Raw genomic sequence first — 25,822 nt, forward strand, 5'->3', positions numbered from 1 at the left:
CACCACCAGTCTGGATGCTTTGCCTTCGCAGACGATCAAACAGGAGGTCTGCTTTCCAAGATTTGTCATCACCAGAACCCTCTGCAGCTGCCTAAATGCCTCTTTCCAAGTAGCGCGAGCTGCAAACACTTCATCAGCAACTTGCGTCATCCCAGCCTAAGTGCTCCAGCGTTTCCAGAGGGTGGACTTAACCCTCTGGCTCGTAGATTCACACAGCACACGGTAACATTTGGGCACTTCAGTGGCATTTCTGGCTGCTCCGTGCCAATGTACCTCTGCCTCGCAGGGCTGGAGGAGGCCATTTCCACCCAGTGTTGTGGCTGGTCCTTGGTCTCCTCACTGAGGCAGCAACGCCATGCTCAGCCTCGTCGATGGCTGTCGGATGACTCCAGTCTGTCACGTAAGGAATTTTATGTACTCCTCATGCAAACCATCACAACAGATGTCAGATGGTCTGTGCAAACTGGGGCTGGATTTCACATCTGGAAATGGAGACAGAGTGGCATCACCACAGCTGGGCTTGAGATGAAGGTGAGACATTAAGTCCAAGCCTGCTGATCCCACTTGGTGTCATGGGAATGAAGCGACCCTGGGCAGAGGAGTTGGTGGGAGCCTCAGTCTTAACAAGACTCGACGCGCTGGGATGTCACTGCTGAGCTTTGAGGCTGTTCCTCAAAAGAGCTCACATTTCTTAGAACACAAGTGGGAAGAGGGGAAAGAGGAGAGACCCTGGCTTTGCCCCAGGAATGGAGGATCTCTTAGGAGTTCCCCACCAAAGATGAACTAGGAGACACACCTAAGACACTAAGTGCAAGACAGCTACCAGCTATTTGCTGAATCTTTCTGACCACCTAGCAGAGGTTTGGAGGACAGACAAAGTACACGGAGGATCTCCAAATCCTCTGTTAGAAATCCACAAGTTGATCATCTGGAGAAGCAGAACTGGAAGACAGCTAGCGGCGAGACCAGCAAGAGGAGGGGTGGGGCAGGGGAGTAAGGTGGAGGCCATGCATTTCATAGGTAGGAGCTGTTGTTGATGTACATTTGAAGTAATCCTGATTTCCAGATGGGCTCAAGGCTCTGGTTCTTTGGAGGCCAGATGTTATGAAACACCACTGCAGCCCACACAATCTCCCAGCCCAGCTTGCTAAACTGACTGGAAACATCCACGTTACCGGGAAACTACGCAGACAAAAGCAGACATCGAAGGACAGGGGGAGAAAGGAACATCTGGCTGCCTCTGGAAGCCCCGGGCATGAGGTACCCCATCCCCAGACAGCTGTGGGGGCTGCAGTGACCTGACCTAGGGAAAGGACACGGTGCTCACTCAGGCTGTTTCAGCGCAACCTCCTCCAAAACCCGCTGTGGCAGTTCAGCACTGCTTGGGCACCAAAACCACTCGTGTCCCTGAGATCACCGCACACAACCACAGACATGGATCAAAAGGGAGGGATCACATGCAACTCAGACCCAAGGTCGATCCACTTCCTGCCTTGGACCACAAGTGACAGTGAGTTCAACACACAGAAATGCATTCAGCTCCAGCCAAAGCCCAGGAAAAGGAGGAAAGCCAAGCCTGACCTTGGTATGGCTGAGCACATGTATGTGTGTTTGCAAGCACTTCATCCAGCAGCTTCCACAACCAAGCTCTTCTGTGTCACCTTCTCCAGCAAGCTTGAAGGTACAACCACCTCCTTGTGGCTTCTTCCCTCCATCAATGCCCAGATCCCTTCCCTAACAAGGTTCTCCAACCACACTCCCTCCCCCTCTCAGTCACAACAACCTCCATTCCTCAAACGTGCATTATTTTTCCCCAAGACCTTCTGTTTCTTTTCCTGCGGCAGCAGCTACTGAGGGAAAGAGAGAATCTCATCCCCTTCCCACCTTGTATAGCATGAACAGACAAGGCAAAACTCCAGAGATGGCATAGGGCTGGTGGGATGGACAAAGATGATGGCTTGATAATGGTCTACTGCCTTCCACCTTGTCCTATGTTTATGGTTCTTCAGGGGAGATGGCTGGACCTCAAACATATGCACAACATCCAGCAGAACAGGAGCCCCACTGTAAGACTCTAAGCTCTGTCATCAAACAAATTCATGAGATTTGCCAGACAGCCACCTTCCTTGGTGACCAACAGCTCCCAAGCCTACCTGGGCCCCAGCTCATCTTCACAGCGCCAGGTGAACTCCCCAAAGCTCTCGTAGTGCTGGTTGTAGTGGTAAAGGACTCTGTGCAGGCTAGGGGAACCCAGGTCCAGCAGCGTGTTGTAGGCCGTTTGCTGCTCCTTGCCACTGGTGTAGCCATTGAAGAGGTTGTAGATCTTGTCTGCTATTTCTGGGCAGAAGGACATGGGGTATTCAGTGAGGTGCAAGGAAAGGCATGAACAAAGCCCACCAGGCTAAAGCTCAGCTCTAGGGAAACAAAGACCAGAGCCAAGATTTTTTCCTTGAGTTATGAGTTATGTCATATCAAGACAAGGTCCCAATGGATGAGCAACAGAGTAGATGGCATTCCCTAGATTCAGTCCAGGTTAGGTTCCTGCAGTTTGGTCCAATTAGGAAGAGAAACAGGTGGCGTCATCAGGTACTGTTAGTGAAACACCATTATTTATGAGCAGGCACACAACTGGGGGTTCTTGAGCACAGCCACCACCTACGCTGCCAGTTGCCCAGTTGCTTTCTAGGCAGGACAGGCAGGTCTTCCTGGCTATCCTGGTATGTCCTGAATGCCTGCCCCCCCACCCACCCTCCCACCCCTCCACCAGCACAGAGTAGCTCTGCACTTGTTTGTGGAGAGGATGTATATGTCCTGCTGCCCTCCACACCAACCCTCAACACTATGTTGAGCAGCACTTGGGCCACCATGGGTGAAGGTGGTGTTACAGCCAGTTCATGCGACTTGTGTAGGGACATGCTAGAAGGGGGAACTCCCTATTGCTTGTCGCAAGCATCATAGTCCAGAAGCTCCCTCCATCTCACCTTGAGCTTTCACGTCATCTACCACAGGGCAGGGGGTCTTGACCGTCACATCACTAGACCTGGAGCGTCTGCCTGTGTTATCGACTCCCCAGAGCGTGAACCTGAACGAGAAGGAGGAAGGTGAAGCTCTGGATTACCATGCAAACACAGGCAGCACCAGGCAGGAGCACCACAGTCAGGGCAAGGGCGCTGCCATGGCACAGGGAAGGTGACTCACATGTAGGTGGTGTCGGGCTCCAGGCACCGAACGATGAGGGAGATGGTGGAGGAGAGCCTGTCAGGCACTTGGGCCGGCATGGCGCAGGGTGACTTGGCACCAGAGATGATGTCGTCCACGAAGCTCAGCACCGTCTCTAGGGAGAGAGGGGAGGACGTACCACGGGTGATGACACAGGTGTCCCCGGGGCTGTGGAGAGCCGCCGAGGTCTGTGTCCGCTACCATGCTGCCTGGCGCTGAGGGGGACCAAGGCTCATGCATGAGGTTGGTGCAGAGATGGACCTGTTGCTTTTCCAGCAAGGCTCATCACCATGGCATGGAGCTGCCACTTCTGCAGCACGGTAGGCAGGAGAGGGGCTGCTTTCTCCTCCACAGAATACTGGATATGTTGCAGCATCCCCTTGCAAAGAGGGAGGCAGAGGCTCTCCTCCAACATCTCCATCCCACCCTCCCCAGAGAGAACCAGCGGAGTCCCCCCTCACCTGTCTCCACCTTGGAGTGGTCCATTCTGTCGGTGACTTTCTCTTGACGGAGGAGGTAGTCAACGATCTGCACCCCGATGGGGGGCTCCGAGTGCCCCCACTCCAGCACCACCAGTGTGCTGCTGGGCTCGTGAACGGTGGAGAGCCGCAAGCTGGGAGGCAATGCCAGCCAGTCAGCATCTCAGGAGGGCAAGGTCTACCAGCTGTCCCCACTGCCCACCCATGCTCACCTTCACCCGTGTCTATCACCGCCTTGCTGTACTTTTGTGCCTTCAAAAGGCAACAAAACCACTAGGCTGAGGCACACAGTATGGGAGATGATGCTGAGGACAACCTCAGCATGGTGCAAAAGGCAGCATGAGTGTGTTTGCTAGTGCCACTCGCTCTGCTGTGCGGACCACACGCAAACGCGCCAGAAACGAGCTGGCTTCTGTAAGGCAGTCTGTAGGGACTGTTTTTGCGTTACTCTGTCGCAGAAGAAGGGCTTCAAAGCCATTAACTCATGGGAGAGAGCAACCTCAGGAGAGGAGCAATTCCCCCTTCTCCCACCGTGGCTCTGGGCATGCTGGCCCAAAGGGCTCCTTCCCTGGGGTTGCTCTATGGGGATGGATCCAGAAAGAGCTCCCCAGTCCTCAGCTGAATTTAGAAAAGACACGGCATCTCTGCACACTGTCTGATTTCCAGGTCCCCCATCCACTTGCAAACCTGTCCCACGAATCCACCCCAGCCCCACCACCTCCTGCCACCATGCCGTTGGCCATTGCCACCAGCTCCTCCCCGTCCCATCACACCACGAGGCCAGTCTGGACATGCATGGAGACCTACATGGGGTGTGGGAGAGGCGCACAGGTGGGCAGCCCATCAGCCCCAAAGGCACTCGAGTCACAGCGGCACCAGTCCTCAATGACATCCCCGCTGCCCGAACACCACAGCGAGCTCATGGTGGCCTCCTGCAAGAGCTAGGAGAGATGAAAATTGGGTAAGCACCCAGGCAGGTTAACTCCCATCTCACCACCACTTGAGTCAGTGCTCATCCATCCCCCATTGGGTTCAGCATGGTCCATCCACCCTGGAGAGCAAGGCTGGCCAACAGGCAAGGGCTGCCACAGCTTGACATAATGCTACCAGGGAAAGCTGCCTGCAAAGACCACCCCAATGCTGTCCTGCCACCTCCATGCCAACCCCACCACCCCCAGGCAGTGGTTTCTCACCCGCTGGGTCTGGTTGTTGGTGACCAGCTCGTAGATGGGGGCTGCTTTGGTGACCTCCAGCAGGATGGGCTCAGCTGGCATGTCGGGACTGGAGGCGACATGGCAGAGCGGGCAGGAGGAGGGACAGCGCCCGCGGCTCTGGCACTCCATCCGCACGCCGGCTGCCATGCGCTTGGTGCCTGACTCGGAGAGGCTGGCGATGTACTCGGGGAAGGTGAGCACCTTGGGGTCCCGCTCACGCTCCTCTGATTCATCCGAGGGGGAGTTACCTGGAGAAGGGGGAAAAGAGGGACACCAGGGTGGCCTCCAAGCCATCGATAAGGGGATGTGAGGGGGCTAGAGCCCTGCCTTCTACCCAGGAGAGAGGCAGTGCTGCCTAGAGACCCTCTGTATCCTTAAGAGCTCCCCATTTGCTCTGTAGGGATGAAACACTCACTGGTTTGCAGAGGAGGAACCGGGACCAAAAAGTCCACCCTGGCCTCTGCTGTCTTATGTCCTTTTGTCTCCCCATGCCTCAGTTTCCCCAGCCCTTCACCCGGCACTGGGACACGCACCCTTGCGGCACATCTCCACGAGAGGGAGCCTCCTTCATACGGCTGGAGACTCGGGAAGGACCTGGCTGGACACCTTAACTCCATGCTGATGCCCCACCAAACCCCCCTGCCAAACCACTCTGCTGCAAAAGCTCTCCTGGTCCAACAGCTGCCTTCTTCACCCAGCTCCCCCGGTTCCCAAGGACCTGCACCAAAGGTGATGCAACAGAGCGTGCTGGAGACCAGAGAGGACAAGCATCAGACCGAGGTGCACAGAGTGATGCTGACTTGTTAACCTCCCTGCCCAAAGGTCTGCAGCCAGCAGCACCAAAGAGCTCAGAATGAGCAGGGAAGACTTGCAAGTGCCTCACGATGCCCAGATGCCTAGAAAGCTCCTGAGATGGCTACAAAGCCACCAAGCCCCTCTTCAGTTGCTTTGCCCCTCCTGTACTCAGTCCCCAAGCAGGAGAAAGGAGATGGAAAACGGTTCCCTTTCAGAAGCTGGCTCAAGCCTGGCTCATCATGTCTCTTCACACTGTCTTGGGGCATAATGGAGGTGAGCAAACTTGCAGCTAGGCAAGGAAACAGGGTATTTCCCTAAGGGCTTAGCATCATCACAAAGCAAAATAAAATGGAGAGATGGAGCAGGCCGCCCAGAGAGGTTGTGGAATCTCCTTCTCTGGAGGCACTCAAAACCTGCCTGGATGTGACCCTGTGCAACCTGCTCTGGGTGAACCCGCTTTAGCGGAGGATTGGACTAGATGGTCTCCAGAGGTCCCTTCCAACCCCGACCAGTCTGTGGAGGCAGGTACATCCATCAGGACCACAGACCCTCAGCCAACCTGTGACAAGACTGAAGGCCCTGTGCACACAGGGGAATATCTGCAGGTCTTAGCCTGCCAGCCTTCAGGCAACCCTGCAGTCCAGCAGGCTCAGATTTACAGCAGGAAAGCATCGCCGCTGTCTACGCTTTTCCCAGCTTCGTGCCAAGCTGCCCGATGCTGACTGCCACCGTGTCCCTGCCACATGGGGCAGTGAGCCAGACTGTGCACTTGATGGGCTCTTCTCCAGTGCTCCCATACCAGGAAATATTTTGACACAAGGGGAAAAGTCCTGGCACAGCAGTCAAGAAAGTGGAATCTGCCCATCACTGCTGTGCCCTGGCTCACATCACCCCACCGCTGCGAGCCTTGCCATGCAGGGGAACGGTGCTTTTCACCCAAAATCCCTGCCAAAGGATGTCCCTGGCTCTACACCTAAGAAAAAACGGCCCAGAGGGACCACTGATGGTGGTTGGTGGTGTCAGAGGAAGCTGAAGGATGCCCAGGCAAAGCCTTGCCCCTTGGGCAGGCTCAGGGCATCGCTGGTGGTGGCTTGGTACGGGCTGGCTGCTGCAGGGAGCTGCTGGAGAGCACGTCCATGGCTCAGTGGGAAGATCTCGTTGCAAGGGTTTGCTGAGAAATGGGCCAACACTAGCCTATCCTCAAGAGTCCTGCAAAGAAAGCAAGGCTATTAAAACCCGGGGTACAAGAGCATTGCTCCACACCCCCAGCAAGCTGGAAACACATTGCTTTGAGCTGGCTGTGAATTGCAGCTTAGCAGGCACTGAGGAAAGGCAGAAGAGCTAGGGAATGATTTGTCTCTTGCAATTTCTCAATCGATATCCAGCTCCTGACGTTTGCAAACAAAAAGCAAAGGAGGGAAAGTGGCAGGTGCCAGAGCGAAACCGAAATGTGATACTGTGGGTGGAAAGAGACTGCCAGACCTGAAAAGCCTCCAGGCAGGAAAAAAATCAAAGAGGAGGAAATTGCAGGAGGGGAAAAAAAAAAAAAGTACTTGCAATCAAAAGATGCTACATCTGGAGACAGCCCATAGCAAAACAGCCACGGGTCTGTATTTTCGCAGGTGGGCTTGGGAAGAAGTCCACACTCCAGGAGGTCTGAGCCCACAGGATCCAGACTCAGGCTCAGAAAGAAGCTTTTCCCACACAAGAACCTTGGAGAGAGAACAAATGTCTCCACAGCCGGGACACAGCAAGAGCAGCACCAAAGGCTGGTGCCAATACTGAGAATTATAAAGCTTCATAATGGAGATGATGTGGTGGTCACAGTGCCTGTGAGCTCTGAGCTCATGCTGTCTGCACCTGGTAGCTCCTGGGCAGGGAGCAGCAAACCAAGGTCACCTAAAAAGAAGCAGCTCCACGCAGCATCCCCCACGTCCAGGCTTGGGAGCTGGTTTTTGCTTGCTGCTCAAGCCTTGGTGGTGCAACCCGACTTCCCCAGCACAGGCAGCAAAATGCCTGCAGGCAACTTTGCAAAGGCAAGCACAAGAGATGTGCTGGTGACAGCAGGCAGGCATTGGGCTGCCTCTGCTTTTGGAAAGCTCAATCCAAACCAGCCATTGCCTCCCTGCAAAACCCCCTTCCACTGGGGATCTGTCACACCTCGCTGTAGTGAGGGCACCGGAGGGGATGCAGCAGTGCCAGATGTCCCCGGCACCACAGTGAACCTCCCAGTTCATAACTGGTTTCCGGACATTAAAAGCGCAGCACTGACAGACTAGGAGAAGAAAACACATTAGCAGGAAAAAAGTCTGGCCGCAGGATGCAAGTGGTAGAGAGCAGATATGGTGGAGACAAAAGGAAAGGAGGAACGGGATTAAAGACAAATAACAGTTAAGTCCAGAATCAGGCAGCATGGCTTGGTGGGATTAGTGCATTCATCTCCCTAGGGAAGTGGGTATTTATCTTCCTTTCTGGCCTGGACTAACAAGTGCTGTAGTCCACAGGAGTCCTTTGGCCGGCATTAAAGGGTGCAAGAGCAAGCTGTAAATAAGAGGATGAGATGGGATGCAGCCCTGACACGGGCTGGGCACTTTCCCTGCAATGCCGAAAGCAAACCCAGGTCCTGCTCACATGGGGTGGCTGTGGAGACCCTTCCTGGGGATGAGCAGGGCTCCTACCTTTGCTGATGTCTTCGTACTCCAGCCAGAGCTGCCGCTGGACCTGCCTGTTGGGATACCAGATGGAGCAGGACTCCTCAAAGCCGTACACTGCCTCCTGGATGTAGTGGTTGCCAAACTGGTCCAGCAGTGCCACGAAATCTCCACGGGATGTGGCCCCATCCAAAGAGTGGAGCGCATTGCTGAAGGCTGGGGAGAAGATGGGATTTGATGCTCGGATCCCAAAGGACCCCAAGCCCTTGCCACCTCCCTGCATGCTTGTGATGGGCAACCAGCCTCTGAGCCCATCATCTGCCAGAAGAAGGCTGTGTGTCCTCTTGCCACCCCTTTTCCCTTCTCCCCCCCAGCCCGGCACACTTACACTGGGAGATGGTCAGCTGGTTGAGCCGGACGTGGTACATGACTGACTGCACCTTCCAGTGCTGCAGGAGGGGGTACCCGGACACCTCACTGAAGTTCACCATCCCTGCCAGAGGAATGACATGGGGGGTCAGCACCACTGCTCAGGGATGCCTCACCACCGGGATGGCTGCAGCCCCTCGTGCTGGGCCTGGGGCAGCACAGCCAGCAGGGGGGAAGAAGCCAGGGGAAAGGACTGTGCATACACCACACCCCCCAGGGAGGCAGCCAGGCATTCGGAGCTGAGGGTCAGCTGCTCCCCAGCAATTAAAATCATGGCTTTGAAGGAAAACACATGGGTTTGTTTCATCCTGCCGTCTGGGGCTCTGTGTCAGAAGATAACGAGCCTCCTCCTGCATCCCCTCCTGCTTCTTTCCCACCACCAGCTCCCAAGACATGCCCAGGTGTGCTAATTATCTCACTAATGAGAGTTGCGTGTTTTAATGAGCTGTTTGCAGGCCTAGGAATGGTCACCATCATGCCCCATGTGCCCAAGCATGGCCAGCCAAGAGGCCCTGGGTCCCTTTTGTCCAGGACTGAGCTGAGTGGGACACCTGTGCAGGGGGAGACCCCACTTGTCAATGCTCACGGTCCCTTCAGGCATTACGGCAACGCTGGGGCTGAGCAGGACCTGGGTTTTTTTCTCTTCTCCAGGCGAAGACACTCTGTTCCTCAGCCATTTATTCCCCAACACTGGCATTATGAGAGCCAGAAATTCATGGAGAGCAGGCTGGCCGGCCACTGTGTCCTGCCCAAGACACAAGCTGAGGTTCATGGCAGCTCAGCTTCCATGAGGGATAAAGAGGCCACCGAGCTTTGGACAAAGCCCCAGAAAAGGAATTGAAGGGTGCCCACGGCTCTGATTTTGGTGATCAAAGCATCCCTTGGTGTGCCACAGCAGGATGCCAGGACACAGCTACCTCCTCCCTCACAGCTCTGCTGCTGTACAGCCATCATACACACCTCTGCTCGGCGCTGAAGTGGCAAACTGCTGCTAAACAGCCACGCAGCAGGAGTTCAGGAGGATGACAATGGGCACCTTCCCCCTCCATAACAAGAAACGAAGGCAGAGGATAAGCAGGATAAGATCCTTTGCCTTCCAGTGCCTCTCCCTTTGGTGCTGGCTGCTCCCAGCAGCTCTTCGCTGCAAAGTGTTTATGCAAAACCAGCCCTTCCTTACTCAGCAGCTCTGCCTCTCGTGTACTGACAGCAATATCCAGATCTACTTACCAACAAGCAGGGAAGATTTTACTTCTTTTCTTTTTTTTTTTTTTTTCCTTAATCAGCCACAAAGAGCCAGCAGAGTAGTGGGAAATGAATAGGGTAATTTACTGGCTTCTGCCTCACCAACATAATTGCCAGTGGAGTCCCAGTCCCACCAATCCTGCTGTGATGCTGAGGCCCCAGTGGCCGTGCCTTCGTTACATCCAGGTAACCACGTCAAAGGCAGTACAGCCTCATCAGGAAGCAGGTGTCCTCCATCCAGGGCTGAGCATCCCCATGGCTGCAGGGGTGACCCACCAACACGTCTTTTTTGGGGTAGCTCAGCCCTGCTGGGACCTGTCAGCACCCTCCTCCCTGCCTGCATCTGCCTACGCACAGGGCTACCTCGCCATGCACCTGGTCAGGGCAACCACCACCCACCAGACCCTGGGTCCAGCCCATGGGTGCTCCCGAAAACCCTCCTGGGAGCTCTGCCAAACAAAGCAAATGCACAAGGTCTTGTATGAGACCACCCAGCAGACACCTTCCAAAAGACCTTACTATCCACATCCCTCACTTAGTAGCTGCCTGGTGTCCTCAGCCATTTCAGCCAACAGTAAAAGTACCAAGGAAACAAAGGCTATTTAGGGGTGCTGGCAAAGCGGTGGAAGAAAAGTATGTCCTTGAAGGTTGTCTAGGAATCCATGATAACCCTATCGCTCATGGCCCATGATGCTCTGGCAGGACAACCCAAAACATTCTAGTTTTGTTCCAGCAGGGTTTGAATGCTTTGTTATGCCAGCAAGGGGGTTCTGATTTGGAAATCAGATTAAAAGTATTTGGAAAACCTTTTTGCCTTGAATAAAAAAAAAAAATCCTCTTTGAAATACCCAAAATATCCAATGGACACTTGAGCTTTTACACTGTACAATTAATTTACAGCCTTTCCCTCTCCTTCATTTTTAATGCCTTGCTCTTACCACTGCTGCTGCTGCAGGTGAGCAAGAGATGCTAAAGCCAGATGAAGTACATCCCATGGTAGATATATCCCCTGGGAGGGGTAGGTGCTGAAGCCAGGCATGCCAGCAGCCACCCTGCTGGGAGAAGCACAGGTCTGGCTGGACTCACTCACCAGTGAGGAACTCAGGGTCGGGTGTGGGGTCAGAGAGTTCCTCTTGGCACTGGTTCTCCAGGGGCACTGTGGCCACCACCAGCCCATCTGGCAGCTGCTGCTCCAGTCCCCGGGCAAAGTTGTTCTGCCTGGAAGTTAATTGCAGAGAGGAAGGAAGGGCTAGAGGACTGGGGAACTGCCTGGGATCATCCCCACCAGCTGGAGACACAACCCAAAAAGCCACCCAGCACCAAGCCTTTCCTTTGGGTACAGGTTACAGAGATGTCTACTCTAGATGGGAAGCTTCAGATGCGCCTTCCTCACCAGCCCCTCCATCTCCTGCAAAGCTTGGCCAGATGTGGATGCACCAGGCAGTCTGCTAAGGCCCGGTCTCAGGCTGCTTCCCATGTCTTCTTGGAGAGAATGGTGAGGTCTGACCCTGCTGGGGTCACCTCCCCATGTCCCCAGCTCACCTGAACGTCCCTTTGAGCACCTGCCCCGCGGCCACCTCCTTGGAGTGGTTATTGTAGCCATAGAAGATCTCCCCGAAGAGTGTCTGGTTCATGGGCATCTCACGGGGCTCACCGCAGTCCCCCGTCTCAGGGCACGACTCCGAGATAAGCTGGCATGACCGCCCATCCGTGCTCAGCTTGTAGTCCTCAATGCACCTGGGAAGCCAGCACAGGGTACACCGTCAACTGCAGCCCCCACCAGTAGGGACTGGGGCCACCAGGCCACCCCAGTAGGGATGCTGGGAACAGAGGAGACCCTCCCACCCAACCCTACAAGCTCAGGCTGGCAACGGCAAGGTACAGCAGCACTTCGGGGATGTTCCTGTGGCCAGGGCGGTGATGGGTCACTCACCCGCAGAACATGAGGATGTTGTAGAGCAGGGGTTCCTCGGGCAGGGGGACCATCTGCTGCAGGCACAGCTGCTCGCAGCCCCCATTGAAGCCATCTGAGCAGTCCACACCAACGTGACGGTCATAGCAACCTGTGCCGTCCTTCATGGGGCTCAGTCCTGTCGGGCACTGGCAGGGGTGGGGGAAGCAAGAGGTGAAGCCCCCAAGGAAGAAACCTGGCCCTGGGGCTGAGGCAGAGGGGAGGGCTCCAGCACTGGAAATCGCAGCCTGAGCGATGCTTGGATGGCTGCAGGATAGACAGCAGCAACATCGCCCATGGCTGCAGATATTCCTCCTGCACCAAAGCCTCTTTGCAGCCCTTGGGGACAGTGCAGCCCCTGGAAAAGGAGCCCCCCCAAGCTCCCCCACCAAGGTAATGTGCTGGCATCAACCCCACTCACCAGCACCCAGCTCTGGTGACCACCAAAGCAATGCTACCCTTTCGAAACCCACCATGTGCCCCACGCTCACAGCCTCCCCACCCCAATGTCCAGCTCCGGTGGCATCGCAGCAGGACTCCCCAGCCCCACACCCCACTCTGTTTCAGGGTGTACGCCTTCCCTGCACAGCAAAGTGGCTGTGGTAGTGACAGGGGACACACATGAGTGATGTGGGACCTCCCAGAGAGCCAGCAAGCAGATGCGCTCTTGCTCCCGCCTGTGTGCGTGCAGCCAGGGCAGGGATGAAGGAGATGCCAGCCTGAAAACATCTCTTCCCACTGCAAAACCAACCCCAAAATATCCATCCCGAGGCAATGGGAAGGGAGGAAGGATGCAGCCCTTCCCCTTCCGCCCTCCCCCTCCGTGCTCACACCAAAGGAGATTGGCAGGTCCCTGGGGGCCACGCACCACGCAGCCGGTAGAGTCCAGCTTGCGGTCCGAGATGCAGCGGAAGTTCTTGCTGCAGCCCCCGTTGTCCCGGGAGCAGTCCCGGACAGGGCCGAAGGAGTCAAGGAGGACCTCCAGGCTGTCGAAGGAGGAGGAGGTCATCAGCTCTTCCCTGCAAGGAGGAGGAGGAGGAGGAGGAGGAGGTGTGTCACTGCTCCAGTGCGACATTGCAAATGTGTGCGTGACCACAGCTGCTGCATGAGTTTTTGTGGACCTCAGGTTTCCCTTGGGCTGACAGCAAACTGAATAGCTACCAAGTTTTTAGAGGGATGCAGGAGCTGCTGAGACGAAGAGAGCTACCTCCAAAGGCTCATCTTTACAGGCATCAGAGAGAGGCAGGTTAATGGACATACTAATCTCCACCTGCAAGACGTGGGGTGGAGGTCCCAGCTGTCATCAACTTCCATGTGCTTTGGGTTGGTCCTCTCACTCCAGGGACACACCACTGGTTTATTTGCTGAAATGCCTCCTAAACACCCTTGCCCCGCCATCGCACCTACCTGACCTCCACTGCATCCTCCATCACCGTCATGTCAGTCTTGCACTTTGCCGAGGGGTTGATGGCCAGCTCGGCTGGTGGGATGACGAAGCTCTTGCTCAGCGGCAGCCACATGCCTTCCCCCAGGGTGTAGGTGAACCTGGCAGAGAGAGCAGCAAAGGCTGGCATGGAGGGAAATGCCAAGCCCATAGGGCTGCCTCTACCCAAACCCAAGCCCTTGAAACTCTCTCCTGCCCTGCAGGGATGCCAGCCTGAGCAAAGCCAGATGGGCAGCATAAAGTGGGGTGGCTCCTCTGAATGCACCCAAATGACACCCAAAAAGCACGTGTAATTTAGGTAATTTAAAACCAAACTGAAACAAAACAAAACTAAACAACAGAAAGGCACTTCCCTTTTCAGTAGAAATCCTCCTTCAGAGCCTAAACCTCACTCACCACACACGGAAACGGAGAGGAGGAACTAGCTGCTGGGCATCTAGCATCCCACATGGCACCTGGGCCTTCCCAGCATTGCTTGCATGTCCCCAGGAGGTGGCACAGGACAGCCATGCTTAGCACTGCCAGCTGAGGTACCAGCCTGCCAATATGCCCTGACTTGTATTCTGGAGCTCCAAAGGTTGCTTTTACCACTTACCGAAAAATCTTGTCGGACGGCTGCTCGCCCAGCACCAAGTCAAAGCCACGCTGGAAGATGGTGTATGGCCAAGGCCTGGAAGAGAAACTAAAGAGCATCACACCAGCATCATGTCCCTGCTGCCACTCACAGCCTAAAATGCTTCCCCTGCTTAGCCCACAGCTCACCTGCAGAGGGGTCCTGGGACAAGACAGCTCAAACCAAGCCAGGACAAGGTGATAAAACAGCCCTACATCCAAGATCTTAATTTTGGGGTTTCTGCAACATCAGATCCTCGCCCAGCCCCAACCTGCCAATGGGTCAGTGGTGTATCACATCCCTTATTTTGGGGCACAGTGCACTCCAGTCGCCCCCACATTCACGAGCCTCACACTTCTGCATGCTTGGGTACCGCCCTGCCAGCCCCCGTTTTAGTGATTTGTGTCACAGCCATCGAAATGGAAAAATAAAACCAAAAAGCAGCTGAACCCTCTCTGTGAGGCTTTTGGAAGGGAGCATGTTAGGACCAGGGCAGCAGCTTCACCACCTGACTCATTCTCCTTCAGTTTCATTGTTCCAGGAGCGGAGCTGAGCAAGCCTCAGCCCCTGTGGGACTTTGCAAAGGGGTCTGGAAGACAAGCTGGGAGCTTGGAGCCAAGCAGGAGGCTGGAGAGCTGATCGCCCCATCTCCTCCATCTCTGCCACCCTAGATAGCACAAGGTGATGTGCCACCACAATTCGGTGGCTGGTGCCCTTTGCTGGGACACCCAGGGCCATGATACCACAGGACATGCATCCCCAGCGGCACAGCCCCACTGGCAGAGCATCGCTTGCAGAGCGAGGCCGACAAAGCAGAGCAAGGGGAGGCACAGAGACCCGACCATGGGTAGGCTTTCAATCAGGCAACACAAACCCCACTCCCAAACCCTAAAGCTCAAAATCCCTTCTGCAAGAGCTCAAAGCTGGGGAAAGAAAGAGATTTTTCCATCCTGTCACATTGCCGCTGTTAGAATTCAGGGTGAGAGTATCAGGTGCCGCCAACAAGCCCAGGGATTTTCTCCAGAGGCAATTACAGCTCTCCTGCACAAGCACTTTAATTTCTAATCTGAAGTTATTTCAGCAAGGACAAAAAAAAAAATAAAAAAATCCTGATTGCAGGATTACAGCGCACCGTCTCATTTCCTCGCTGGGATACAATGCCATTTTCCCGTCCGGTTGGCTGGGAGCGGGGATTACATTCAGCCCGCAGATCGGATTGCCCTGAATGAGGTCAGCTTCAGCCAGAAAGCGATGTGCTCCTTGTGTCTCACCAACGCGCCTCTACCTTCCAGCGTTCCCGCAGATGGGTTTTATTCTTGCTTCTCGGGAGCACACCGGGCAGGGAACAAAAGCAGAGGCAACGTATTGTTCCCTATTGATTTGGATGGAAAAGCAGTTATGAAGAGCAGCTCTGGGCTTGCGGCGGAGCTCAGCACTGGGAAAGGCACTGCGACAGCGTCACGGCTGCTGGACCTTCGCCAGATGGCACATCTGGCAGCCCATGGATGCCAACACCTCCAGGACATGCTAGGTGGTGAGCTTAGACCTGCCTGGTGGGTGGAAATCAGTGCCCAAGCAATCTTGCATCAACCCAGGGTGCAATTTCCAACCGTGGCTAAAATTTGCGTGATGATGGCTTTAAGCTGGGGAAAAAGCTTCCACGCTCCAGGAAGGGATCATGTGGCATCTCCCCAGCCGGCCCCACTTTGCCTCTGCTTGGGGTCAAAAAAGACCCATTAAAAGGGATGTTCAGCCTTTAGCTGCATGACTAGGAGGCAGGGGACAACTCATGCTGCCAGGCACCACCAAGTCCTCGAGGACATGGTACCTTCTGTGGGTAAGCCGAGACAGTCTCCACACAAGACCTCCAGCTCAACAAGAGGCACTTACCCATCCTCATCTCCGAGGAGGCTCTTCAAGAGCTCAGTGCCAACATTTCCACCCATGCACCCTTGCTGACTTGTGCCTTCTGCTGCAGAGGATGGGGCGAGATCTCCTCCCCCAGGCACACCTCACCTCCTCCATCACTGCCTTTTCCCCGCTGTGCCTCTGCCTCTGTTTCACCTCCTCCTCTCTCTCCCATGCATGCAAGCTTGTGCCCACACGGCTGTCTCCCTCCTTGCTTTCTGTGATCGCTGGAGGCACCTCGCTGCTGTGGTTTTTGTTGCTCTTGGCAGGTATTTTGGTTGCATGATCTTCAGAGCTCACAAAGGAAAGTGGGACTGATCAGAAGCAGCTCTGCACCTTGTCAGGTTGGATTAAATGGGCCAGAAATGACAGCTCTCAGCTCCCTGCAAGCCTTGGCACTTGAGTAGGTGTCTGAAACAACACCACAGGGGAACACCAGGGCAGCTGAGAACCAGCAAACTCCCCACACTCAGTCAGCAAGTTCCCACAGCCAAAGCGCTGCCAGTGCATTCCCAGGATGATCTTCAGGCTTCTGCTTTTTCCAGCTGGACCATCAGCTATGCTTTGCTCCAGATCTGGGCTTCAGTGGAAGCTCCCGAAATACCTGCTAAGGCCTCCAGACCTGATGCTGCTGGTGATGCTCTGACCCACCTCAACAGGATGCTGGCCATGCTTGAATTGCATCCCCAAGGGGACAAAGCCAGACTGACTTCCAGCGTTAAGAACTGTGCTCCTGCTGGTCCTTGCTCCCTGCAAAGCTCTTCTAGACAAGATGGGTGGGATGAGGAATCAAAGGCTGGTGCCTGCAGGATGCGACCACGGTCAACTAATGTGGAGCAGCTGGTTTGGCAAGGGAGGTCGAAGGGGCTGCAGGAGACGGTCTTTGCTGAAGGCACTGAGAAGTCACTGCACCTGAGTGCAGCTGAAATGCCACTGGAGGAGAAGGTGATGGGCTGTTACACATGAAATATGCGACTTCATGTCTGGTTGCCTGACCCCCTGTGCTCCTGGGGGTTTCCACCTGTTGAGCAGCATGAAGATGGCCATGCTGAACCCCATCATGGCATCAAAGCACCAGCTCCCAGTGCGTGGACAAATGTGCTCACCGCATCCCTTCGCTGGTGGCTCAGGAGTTCAAGCCCAGGGTGAATGGACCAGAAGCATCCCGACGCTGCCTGCACCCCTTCTGCAGCCCCAGGATCCACTCCCCACAATAAAGTGGGGACCCATGAAGACCCAACACCACCCTGATGGGGGGGCGAGCAGAGAGCAGATGTGACATGAGCATCAAACTGCCAACTTCTCATGCCAGCGACGTCCATCCCGGCTCCTCCCTGACTTTGTTTTGCTTTGCAATGTCTTTGCTTGGGTTTCAGCTGCCTATGCCTCTCCCCTTCCCACCTCCCCACCCCCTGCCATCCCTTCCAAGCAGCTCTTTATTAAAAATGCTAATGCCAGCACTTTCTCCCTGGGCTGCCCGTAAATCTGCAAGGAGAATGAGGCAGGAGGAGGAGGCGGATGGGTGGTTTGGTGAAAGGATCTGAAAGAAAGAGGAGCTTTTTATCTGGCTGTCCTTCAAGCTCGCAAAGCCGAGGCACACAGCAGGGGATGGAGAGAGGCAGAGGGGGAAAAAATATAGAAAAAGGGGTGGGGGAAAAAAGGGAAAAGGAGAGAAAAAAAAGACTCTAAGCAGGAAAAGTGCTGTCCTTGTTATTTCAGCATGTTCCTGCTTCTTCTGTGGGGTGGGGAGTGGATAGCGCGTGGGGCTGGGACAGGAGGAGCTGGTGCATGGCCAGGGAGGGGGATAACCGCATGCAGAGGAGAAGCAGCACTGTGGGAAGGGGAGGTAGGTGAGCAGGTCATGGGCTCTTGCTGGAAAAACAGGATGCCAGGCTGTGGGGTGGAGAGAAGGGTAACTCACCCTGCTTGGGAGTGGGGCTGGGGTGGCCCTCGCTTGCCAGCTGCTAGAAGAGGATGAAAGCGCCCAGCCAGACACATTCAACAAATTGCCTTAACGTGACCTAAAAGCTCCCCATGCTGGGGTGAAGCCCGTTACAAGTTGAAAGGGCATGTCGAGAAAGACTCCTTAAATGCAGACCCTCTTAAATCTCATCAGGGTGTCTGAAAAGGACACCCAGGCAAGAACCGCACATGGGGATGAGTCATGGGCCATGGCACGATGGATCTAAGGGCTGAGATGAAGAAGTACAAATGCGGGCAGGTAACGGCTTATTAACTAAAGGCAGAATGAGCTGATGAGACTTTTGGTCAAGTCATACCATGAAGTAACCACAGGAATTTGGTTTGATAAGCAAAGATGAGGCAAGGTTGGTTGGGCTGCTGGAAACTGCATCCTACCTGGGAAACATTAGAGTAAGAGCCAAAAAGCAGCTAATTAACAATGCATATCAAAGTAGGAAGACAGGCTGTGAACACACAAACAGCACCAGCCAGATTTGTTTAAAACAGCTGAAGAGCAGCACAAAAAAAACACCCCAGCTGATCAAATGTATCTGCTACCTATGATCAAAAAGATTTTATTTTTTGAAAAACTGATGAAGATTTAGGGACCGGATGCATTGGGTAAAAGACGTACCGCAGAGGCATGGATCTCAGCACGGTACCCAAAATACACACAACACACAAAGACTCACTGCCATCGCCAATAATAGTTCAAAGATGAGCTCGCCTCCATGAGCAAAATTAGATGCTGCTGACTGAACAGACACCCAGTCAACCCATAATCACTGTAAATAAAAACAAACCAGTGGCAAACCTATCTAAACCAAAGGGTTGAAATGAGTTTTCAGATCAAAATGCCACCCTAGGAAGTCTGCATCGCTCCCAAGCACACCGAGGGATTTGGCAGAGCCCCCAGGTCCTGCTTTGGTGACCTCCCCCTTGCTAAGAGCCAGCGTGGCTTCTCTGGGGATGGACTTGCTGCCTGCTGGTGCCACCCATGGCTGCAGCACATCGCTCCAGTGCTGGAGGGGTTAGAGCGTCTTAGACAAACAGTCAGAAGCGATTCAGGCACAGTCGATCTTGCCTTGGAATTTGCGGGGAGAGAGTAGAGGATTTGCAGACAGCTCTTCCAGGTGAGCCTGTGGACAAGCCGGTTAGGCTGGAGCTGGGAGCGAGCTGGTGAGGGCAACATAAGACAGCGTAGCCCGGCAGCTCAACTTCCACCCCCTAAAACGTAAACACCAGGTTAAAGCTACAAGTCGTTCAGTTAAACAGGCTCTGGCAAGACAGTTCTGCTGGACCAAAGAGAGTTCATCACAGACATGACCCTGTGGAGGCCAAGGGTTCACAGGGGACACTTTAGGCAGATAGAAGATACCTCCACCATCACAAGCCCTTGCAAGCAGAGCTGCACCAAGCAGCACCTGGACATCAGGAACAGATCACAGCGCAGAAAAAAAAAACATTAAACATCAGGTTGGCCTCTGCATCACAATGCTTAGTGTGGGCATGCTTTCAAGCGCCCCTATCTACAGTGGAAGCTGCAGGCAGTGGTGGTGAAGTGTGGTTTCAGCTGCTGCCATTTTCAGAAACAAAAACCTGACAAGTTCAAGGAAGAAACACAACATAACCCTGGTTTCAAACAGCTCAAAAGAGGAGCTCTGAAAGGGTGGTGCTGAAAAAGCCCCTATGCTGCAGTGTCAGAGCCTTCTCAAGAGCCCAGAGAAGGGCAGAAGGACTTCAGTGGCCCCACCATGGTCTAGGGCTGTGTTGCACTTTGGAGAAAAAGAGACCTGCTAGGTTTCTCTGCTCCAAACAGAAAAGTATGTTGGAAACTGCGTGTAACTTGCCGTAGCCAACTCTGCTATATGAGATAAGACCCAAGACAGTATGTATCCTGGCCAGGTATGAACACTGCTGCAGAAGGAAAGGCAGAGCTCAAGCATGAGCAGAAGGCCCCCATGGGGGCACTGGGGTGGAGCTGGGTCTGAAAGGCAACTCTAAATCCCCTGGAGGAACAGAGTGGGTCCTGAGCACCCTTTGGGTTGGCATTGCTGAGACTAAAGCTAGGTCCGGAGCTGCAAACAGGTCCAGAGGGCTTCAGGAGTGGATTTGTCCTTCCTGGCCTTGGCTTCTTTCCTTCTTGTTACCATCTATGTTTCGTCCCAATTCACCTGAAAGCAGCTTTTTCTCCACTTTCCCTTTAGACGCCGGAGCAGCTAGATTAGGAAGAAGAAGCTAGAGAAGAGCATTGTGCACTGGAGGAAAAGTGTGAAGATGCAGACCCACACCCAGGAGCAAAGGAAAAGCACAGGGGAAGGGAGCAAATGCTTCTCCACCATGCTTAACCATTTTTACTACCTGCCTCAATGGACAAAGTCATTTGCCTTCTTGCTTTTTGCAAGGTCATGGACCCATGACCTTGCAAATCTGCCTGAGGCACAGGCTGGCACCAAAGCCATGTGCAGTTGTGGGTGGCCGTGGACTCTTTCCAACCCACTGTGAGACACCCCTAAACACAACACATCCCAAAACAGGCAAGTTCCTGGCAAGGGGAATATTCCTTCCCACAGCCCAGTCCCATGGCTCAGTTCCTCTGATTAGTTGGGCACAGGGGATCTGGGGACATCCCTGTTGGACACTTGTCCCCTGGCGGGGAACAGGGCAGGGAGCTGTATTTCTGCTTGCATTTTCCCACCCCAGCAGCAATACCTCACAGTGGCTTGGGGACCCTGACCACACCACCCATCACATCCCCAGCATGGGGCCACTTGTGCCATGAGCATCACTTCATCCCCAGCCTGGCCCAGGGCACCCACAACAACAGCCGCCCTTGTCTCCCACGGCTGGTGCTCCGCACTGGGTTTAATTGCTAAATTGCTTTTAAAATTAAAAAAACAGAGAAGAGGCTGGAGACAGAGCAGCAGTGCTCTCCCTGGGCCCCAGTTCAAAGGGATGCAGCCGGGGCTGGCCGGCGCAGGCAGCTCCCCGCAGCTGCCATCCCCTGGCACAGCAGCACGGCAGGGGTGCCGCCAAGCCCAGCCTTTGATGATTTTCTCTTCCCGCTGTGAAGACTAATAACTTCAGAGAGGGCGTCCTGCCACGTGCGGGGCTGCCGCTGCCGCAGATCCAGCTGTGGTACAACAATATGAAATGGGGGGAAAAAGGGGGTTGAAGGTGGCGGTACACATGAGGCCTCTGGTTTTGGGGGTGTCCTGGCTTTCTGCACACTACCTCCAGCCATCCCTGGAAGTCCCCATCTGCATATCAGAGATCCGTGAGTGTTAAGGACCAGATGGGGCATCCTCCAAGGGTCACAGAGAGATGGGAATGTTTGGGATCCCCCATCAAATTGCTGCCAAAACATCAGAAAAATTTCCCTTTGTACTTCCATGAGTGCAAAGCTGTGGAGCAGATGGCAACTCCTCTGCTCCCTCTAGGCCATGGCACCTAACCATCTAATTTGCCCAATTTTCAATGGGGTGTCCCCAGCCCGCAGCCTCCATCCTCCACCGGGGACCTCAGCCTGACCTCAGCCCTCCTCTGATGCCCTGCACACCCACACTGAAAGACCCGTGAAGTGCAGGATGCCGAGGAGAGTGCCCGCAAGGGGAAGAGAAGCAGCCTCAATCTTCGCCAGGGGGTGTTTACTCTGAAACCTAGCAATGGCCCCTTCCACATCATCTCTGATTATTTCCAAGAATAGAAGACCTCGCCTCCTGCAGACCTGCTGCAGAGCCCTGCTGTACGCTGGCCTTACTATTCACCCAGATGCTTCTAATTCTTTCCCCCAAGAGCATTTGCCAGAGCCCCACTACATGGCTGCTGAAGCCCAGCAGCTCGTGCGAGGGCGGACCAAGCCCGGGCGCACTGCGGCAAGCGCACTCACCCCTGGTTCGTTCCCCACTCGTTCCGGATGCAGAGGTGCTTGTGCACAGGGTCCTTCATGTAACCTTCGTAGCAGAGACACTCACCTATGGAGAAAGGGGGGGACAGGAGGGACGGGGGAGGACAAAGCTTTCCACGTGCTTCCCCGCTGAGCCCAGCCTGCAGCCACACGGGGCACCCAGCAGCTCCGTTGTTGCACGTGGAGTGAGGCAAGAAGGCATTATCCCACCAAAGCTGGGCTGAGCAGAGGTGACCTCCCAAAGCCACCCAACTGCTTGACCACCTACCAGTCTCGGGGTCACACTGGTGTTCGCAGGGGTCGAGGAGGCGCCGGGCGCAGAGGTCCAGGGCCCAGGGCCCACTGGAGTTTTGCTGGGAGAAGAGGACGACCTGCGCCGGGTTCAGCCAGTCACTAGCGTCCAGCTGGCTCCCCTCCAGCAGGATGAACCGGCTCCCTGCCAGCAAAAGGGTAGTCAGCAGCGGTGACTCGCTGGTGTTCCCTCCATCCCATGATGGTCCCCTGCATCCCATAATAGACCCCTCCATCCCACGATGGTACCCCTCCATCCTGTGATGGATCTCTCTATCCTATGATGGTCCCCTCTATCCTGTGATGGATCCTTCTATCCCATGATGGTCCCCTCCACCTCGTGATGGTCCCCTCCATCCCATGATGGATTCCTTCATCTCTTGTCCACCCCCTTCATCCTGAGACAGTGCCCTCTGTCTCACAGCAGCACCCTCTGTTCCACAGTGAATCGTCTGACCCATGCCCATCTCCTCTGCCCTGTGATGGCCCGCTCTGTCCCATGCCTATCCTCCATCCTGTGACAGCCACCTCCACCCCTGTGCCTGTCCCCTCTGTCCCACAACAGCCATCTCCACTCCACACCTGTCCCCTCCATCCCACAGTGATGTCCTTCATCCCCTGATGGTTCACTCCATTCCATCCCCATCCCCTACATCCCATGCCTGTCCCCCCCACGCCACAATGGTCCCCTCAGTCCTGCGCCCATCTCCTCCACCCTGCATCCAAGCCCTGTGCCCCACACCTGTGTCCCACACCGATACCCCCTATCCCATGCCTGTCCCCTCTATCCTGCACCCATCACCTCTGTCCCACAACAACCATCTCCATCCTGTATCTGTCTCCTCTGTCCTGTACCCATGCCCTCCATCTGGTACCACTCCATCCGTCACTCCCTCACTGGTTCCCTCCATCTCACACCTGTCCCCTCTGTCCTGCAGCCATCTTCTCCATCCCACAACAGCCACCTCTGTCCTCCACCCATCCCCTCTGTCCTGTGCCCATCCCCTCCATCCCATGCATCCCCTCTGTCATGCACTGGTACCCTCCAATCCATGCCTGTCCCCTCCAACCTACACCCATCCTGCATCTGTTCTCTCCATCATTCCCTCCTCTCCTCCATTACAGCTTACAGAACGGGGCAGGAGTGGGGGGTAAGACCATGGGGTGGGTGCTCACCATCAGCAATGAGGTGCTCAGGGACGTGGAGGGTGATCTTGACAACAAGAGGGCAGCTCATGTGGGAAGAGCACACCAGGCTGATGACACAGCTCGTCACACTGATGAGGGTCAGTGTGGTTTTGTTCACAGGACTCCGGGGGGACCCCACTGCAAAACATGAAAGCACAGTCAAACTTGTGACCTCAGGGACCCAGGAAGATCTTGGGGTGCAGCCAGGGGATCTCAGGGTGTAGAGTCCCTGCTCAGTCCCCTGGAAATCCAGCATCAATCCAACCAAGCAGAGTTGCTTTGGATTTTCGAAAGCATGAAGCAGCCTTTGCTGCAGGACCCTCCCTCCAGTCTGCTGCGACCAGGGTCTCCCCAGAACCTGGCAGCCTGGGCTCTCCCATACCCCTGCACTGCAGCACACCAAGACCTTTGCAGCATCAGGACTTAAAGCAGAGCAGAGATATTGAGAAGAAAGGTAATATCCCTTTTTTTTCCTCCCTCCTCGGCATTTCTCTCAGGTTAATTTTGCCATGACAACAGCCTCCTGGATCCTTTGAAAAAGCACCAGAGCCCTAACTGCTCAGGGCACACAGGTCTTTGACTTTTAATCTCTCAGCTGAAGAAGCTGAGTGGAAAAAGCTGGCTGGGGGCTGAGTGGGTATCTCCTGCGGCAACAAAACCTGAACCAGCCTCCCAGAAAAACAAAGCACCATCCAGCAAACAAGGCTTAAAAAGGGAAAATAGACACAAACTCTCTTCCCCAGAGGACAAAACCTCCCAAAGGGATGGAAAACCTCCCAAAGGGATGGTGCAGGGCAGTGGGGTGAGAATCCTGCCTGGGGAACAAGCCTGTCCCCATCCTCCACTGTACATACAGCTCACACATGCATGATGCTGGAGCAAACTCGCAGCAGCACCACGCTGAGCAGCAGCACGGGAGCTCACGGGACAGCCTCTGAAGCATGTTACTCATTAATACACACCAAAGCCCAGCAGAAGCCTCCAGCAAAAAAATCAGAATAAATTTCCTCCTCTGCTGAGAAACTCCACCGGAGAGCAGCAGCAGCCCGCTGTGGGAGCAGGGACCGGCACCTGCCCACGGCAGCCCAGATCATGCTTGGATTTCCATCTTTTGCTGATGGAAAGTCTCCAAACCTGGAGAGGCAACGGCAAACAAGGCAAGAGGGGCCACGGCTCACCACCCGCCTCCGTGCCCGCACCCACCTCGGCTGCGCCTCCGGCTCCGTGAGGGATCTGTGTAGAAGGTCAGCTGGGGATCGGTGTCTGCCTCCGTCCCCGAGTCCCCCTCAGGGTTGAGAAATGCTGAGCCGGCTGCAGGGGACACCGAGTGTGGTCATGGCAGGGCTGGCACCATGCCACCCTGAGCCATCACATCCTGCATCACCCCTTCAGGGCAAGCCTTGCCTTGGAGACCAGGAGCCTTGTCTGCCAGGCGCAGCAGGGATAGTGTGTTCTCCCCTTCCCACCACACACAGCCATGCCCCCTGCCATGGCTCCCATTAGTTTGCAACTTTTCCCTGTGGCCACGCCAGTATAATAAAATATTTATTGTGGCAAACACCCTCTGCATCTTTGCATCCAACCAACCCAACATCATCTGCACCCTTGCAGACACCACTGTTTCTGCTTCCCCCCACCCAAACCCTCCTTTTCACGCTCTCACCCAACACTGGCCTCCTTTCTCCATCCCAGGAGGGGGAAAATTGCTGGACCGTGGGTGGGTGGGAGCCCAGAGCACCCTGTCCATCCCAGGGACACCCCCTACCTCGCGCTTTGTTGTTGATGCGCTTGCGCTGGCTGCTGGAGGTGTGGGACAGCAGAGTCGCCTGCTGATGGTTCGAGTCCACGGGGCTGGTGGCAATGATGTTGTCCTTGTACTTGTTCATCAGGGACAGCTTGGCATTATCACTCCCTGAGCAGGAAGAATTGAAGGCAAAATCTTTCAGGGATAAAGATGTTAAAATAGGAGGGAGGTGAGAAAGAGAGAGATTTGCCCAGATCCATCTCCAGCATCTGTATGAGGCAACCAGGGTGTTGTGGCCACGGGGCCAAGCTGCTTCCAGTGCACCCTCACAAGCTCCTCAAAGCCTGAGGGGGACCGGCACCTCCACCAAGCTAGCCAAAAGCTGAGATTTAACATTCAGCCTCTCAGGGCACTTCTACGTACTCAGGTCTGTAAAGAAAACCCCTGGAGAGCTTTAGGAATCACACCATGGTCTTCCCAAACCATGTCTCAGTTGAGAAAGCTCCAGTTGGATGGCTTGTTTAGTAATATGGCCCACAAGCAAGTGTGTTACAAGCCTCAGGGAATCCCTGCTGGTGATCAGAAGACAGCGTTAACTCTGAATCATACTGATGGCAAGTATAGTTTTACTACTAAAAACCTCAGCTGAATAAGACACTGGAAATCCTGAGACACAGAAGGGAATTTTGGAGGTCACCACAGGGTAGCTCAGAGAGGACACCATTCTGGTTCTCCATCGGGCCGCAGGAACCAAAGCCCTTCCCCTCCAAGCTGCCAGCCACATC

The 25,822-nt window shown here is 54.8% G+C and overlaps 1 protein-coding gene across 2 annotated transcripts in view; it reads right to left on the minus strand.

Annotated features, from left to right (window-relative positions):
- Nucleotides 1–25,822, minus strand: part of ASTN1 (astrotactin 1) — a 54,720-nt gene that overhangs the window by 4,195 nt on the left and 24,703 nt on the right. The window contains exons 4-22 of one of the 2 annotated variants that reach the window (XM_027778637.2): nt 25,059–25,205; nt 24,497–24,604; nt 23,282–23,431; nt 22,083–22,250; nt 21,797–21,881; nt 14,020–14,094; nt 13,388–13,525; nt 12,849–12,999; nt 11,963–12,129; nt 11,572–11,766; nt 11,120–11,247; nt 8,747–8,851; nt 8,386–8,574; nt 4,892–5,160; nt 4,506–4,639; nt 3,681–3,832; nt 3,199–3,334; nt 2,982–3,082; nt 2,154–2,337 (exon numbers count right to left, since the gene is read on the minus strand). In XM_027778637.2, the coding sequence (XP_027634438.2) occupies nt 2,154–2,337; nt 2,982–3,082; nt 3,199–3,334; nt 3,681–3,832; nt 4,506–4,639; nt 4,892–5,160; nt 8,386–8,574; nt 8,747–8,851; nt 11,120–11,247; nt 11,572–11,766; nt 11,963–12,129; nt 12,849–12,999; nt 13,388–13,525; nt 14,020–14,094; nt 21,797–21,881; nt 22,083–22,250; nt 23,282–23,431; nt 24,497–24,604; nt 25,059–25,205 (2,782 nt within the window). The remainder of the gene's footprint in view (nt 1–2,153; nt 2,338–2,981; nt 3,083–3,198; nt 3,335–3,680; nt 3,833–4,505; nt 4,640–4,891; nt 5,161–8,385; nt 8,575–8,746; nt 8,852–11,119; nt 11,248–11,571; nt 11,767–11,962; nt 12,130–12,848; nt 13,000–13,387; nt 13,526–14,019; nt 14,095–21,796; nt 21,882–22,082; nt 22,251–23,281; nt 23,432–24,496; nt 24,605–25,058; nt 25,206–25,822) is intronic. The other variant, XM_027778638.2, reaches the window with a different exon arrangement.

This window comes from Falco peregrinus, chromosome 10 (genome assembly GCF_023634155.1).
Source record: "Falco peregrinus isolate bFalPer1 chromosome 10, bFalPer1.pri, whole genome shotgun sequence".
Classification (NCBI taxonomy): domain Eukaryota; kingdom Metazoa; phylum Chordata; class Aves; order Falconiformes; family Falconidae; genus Falco; species Falco peregrinus.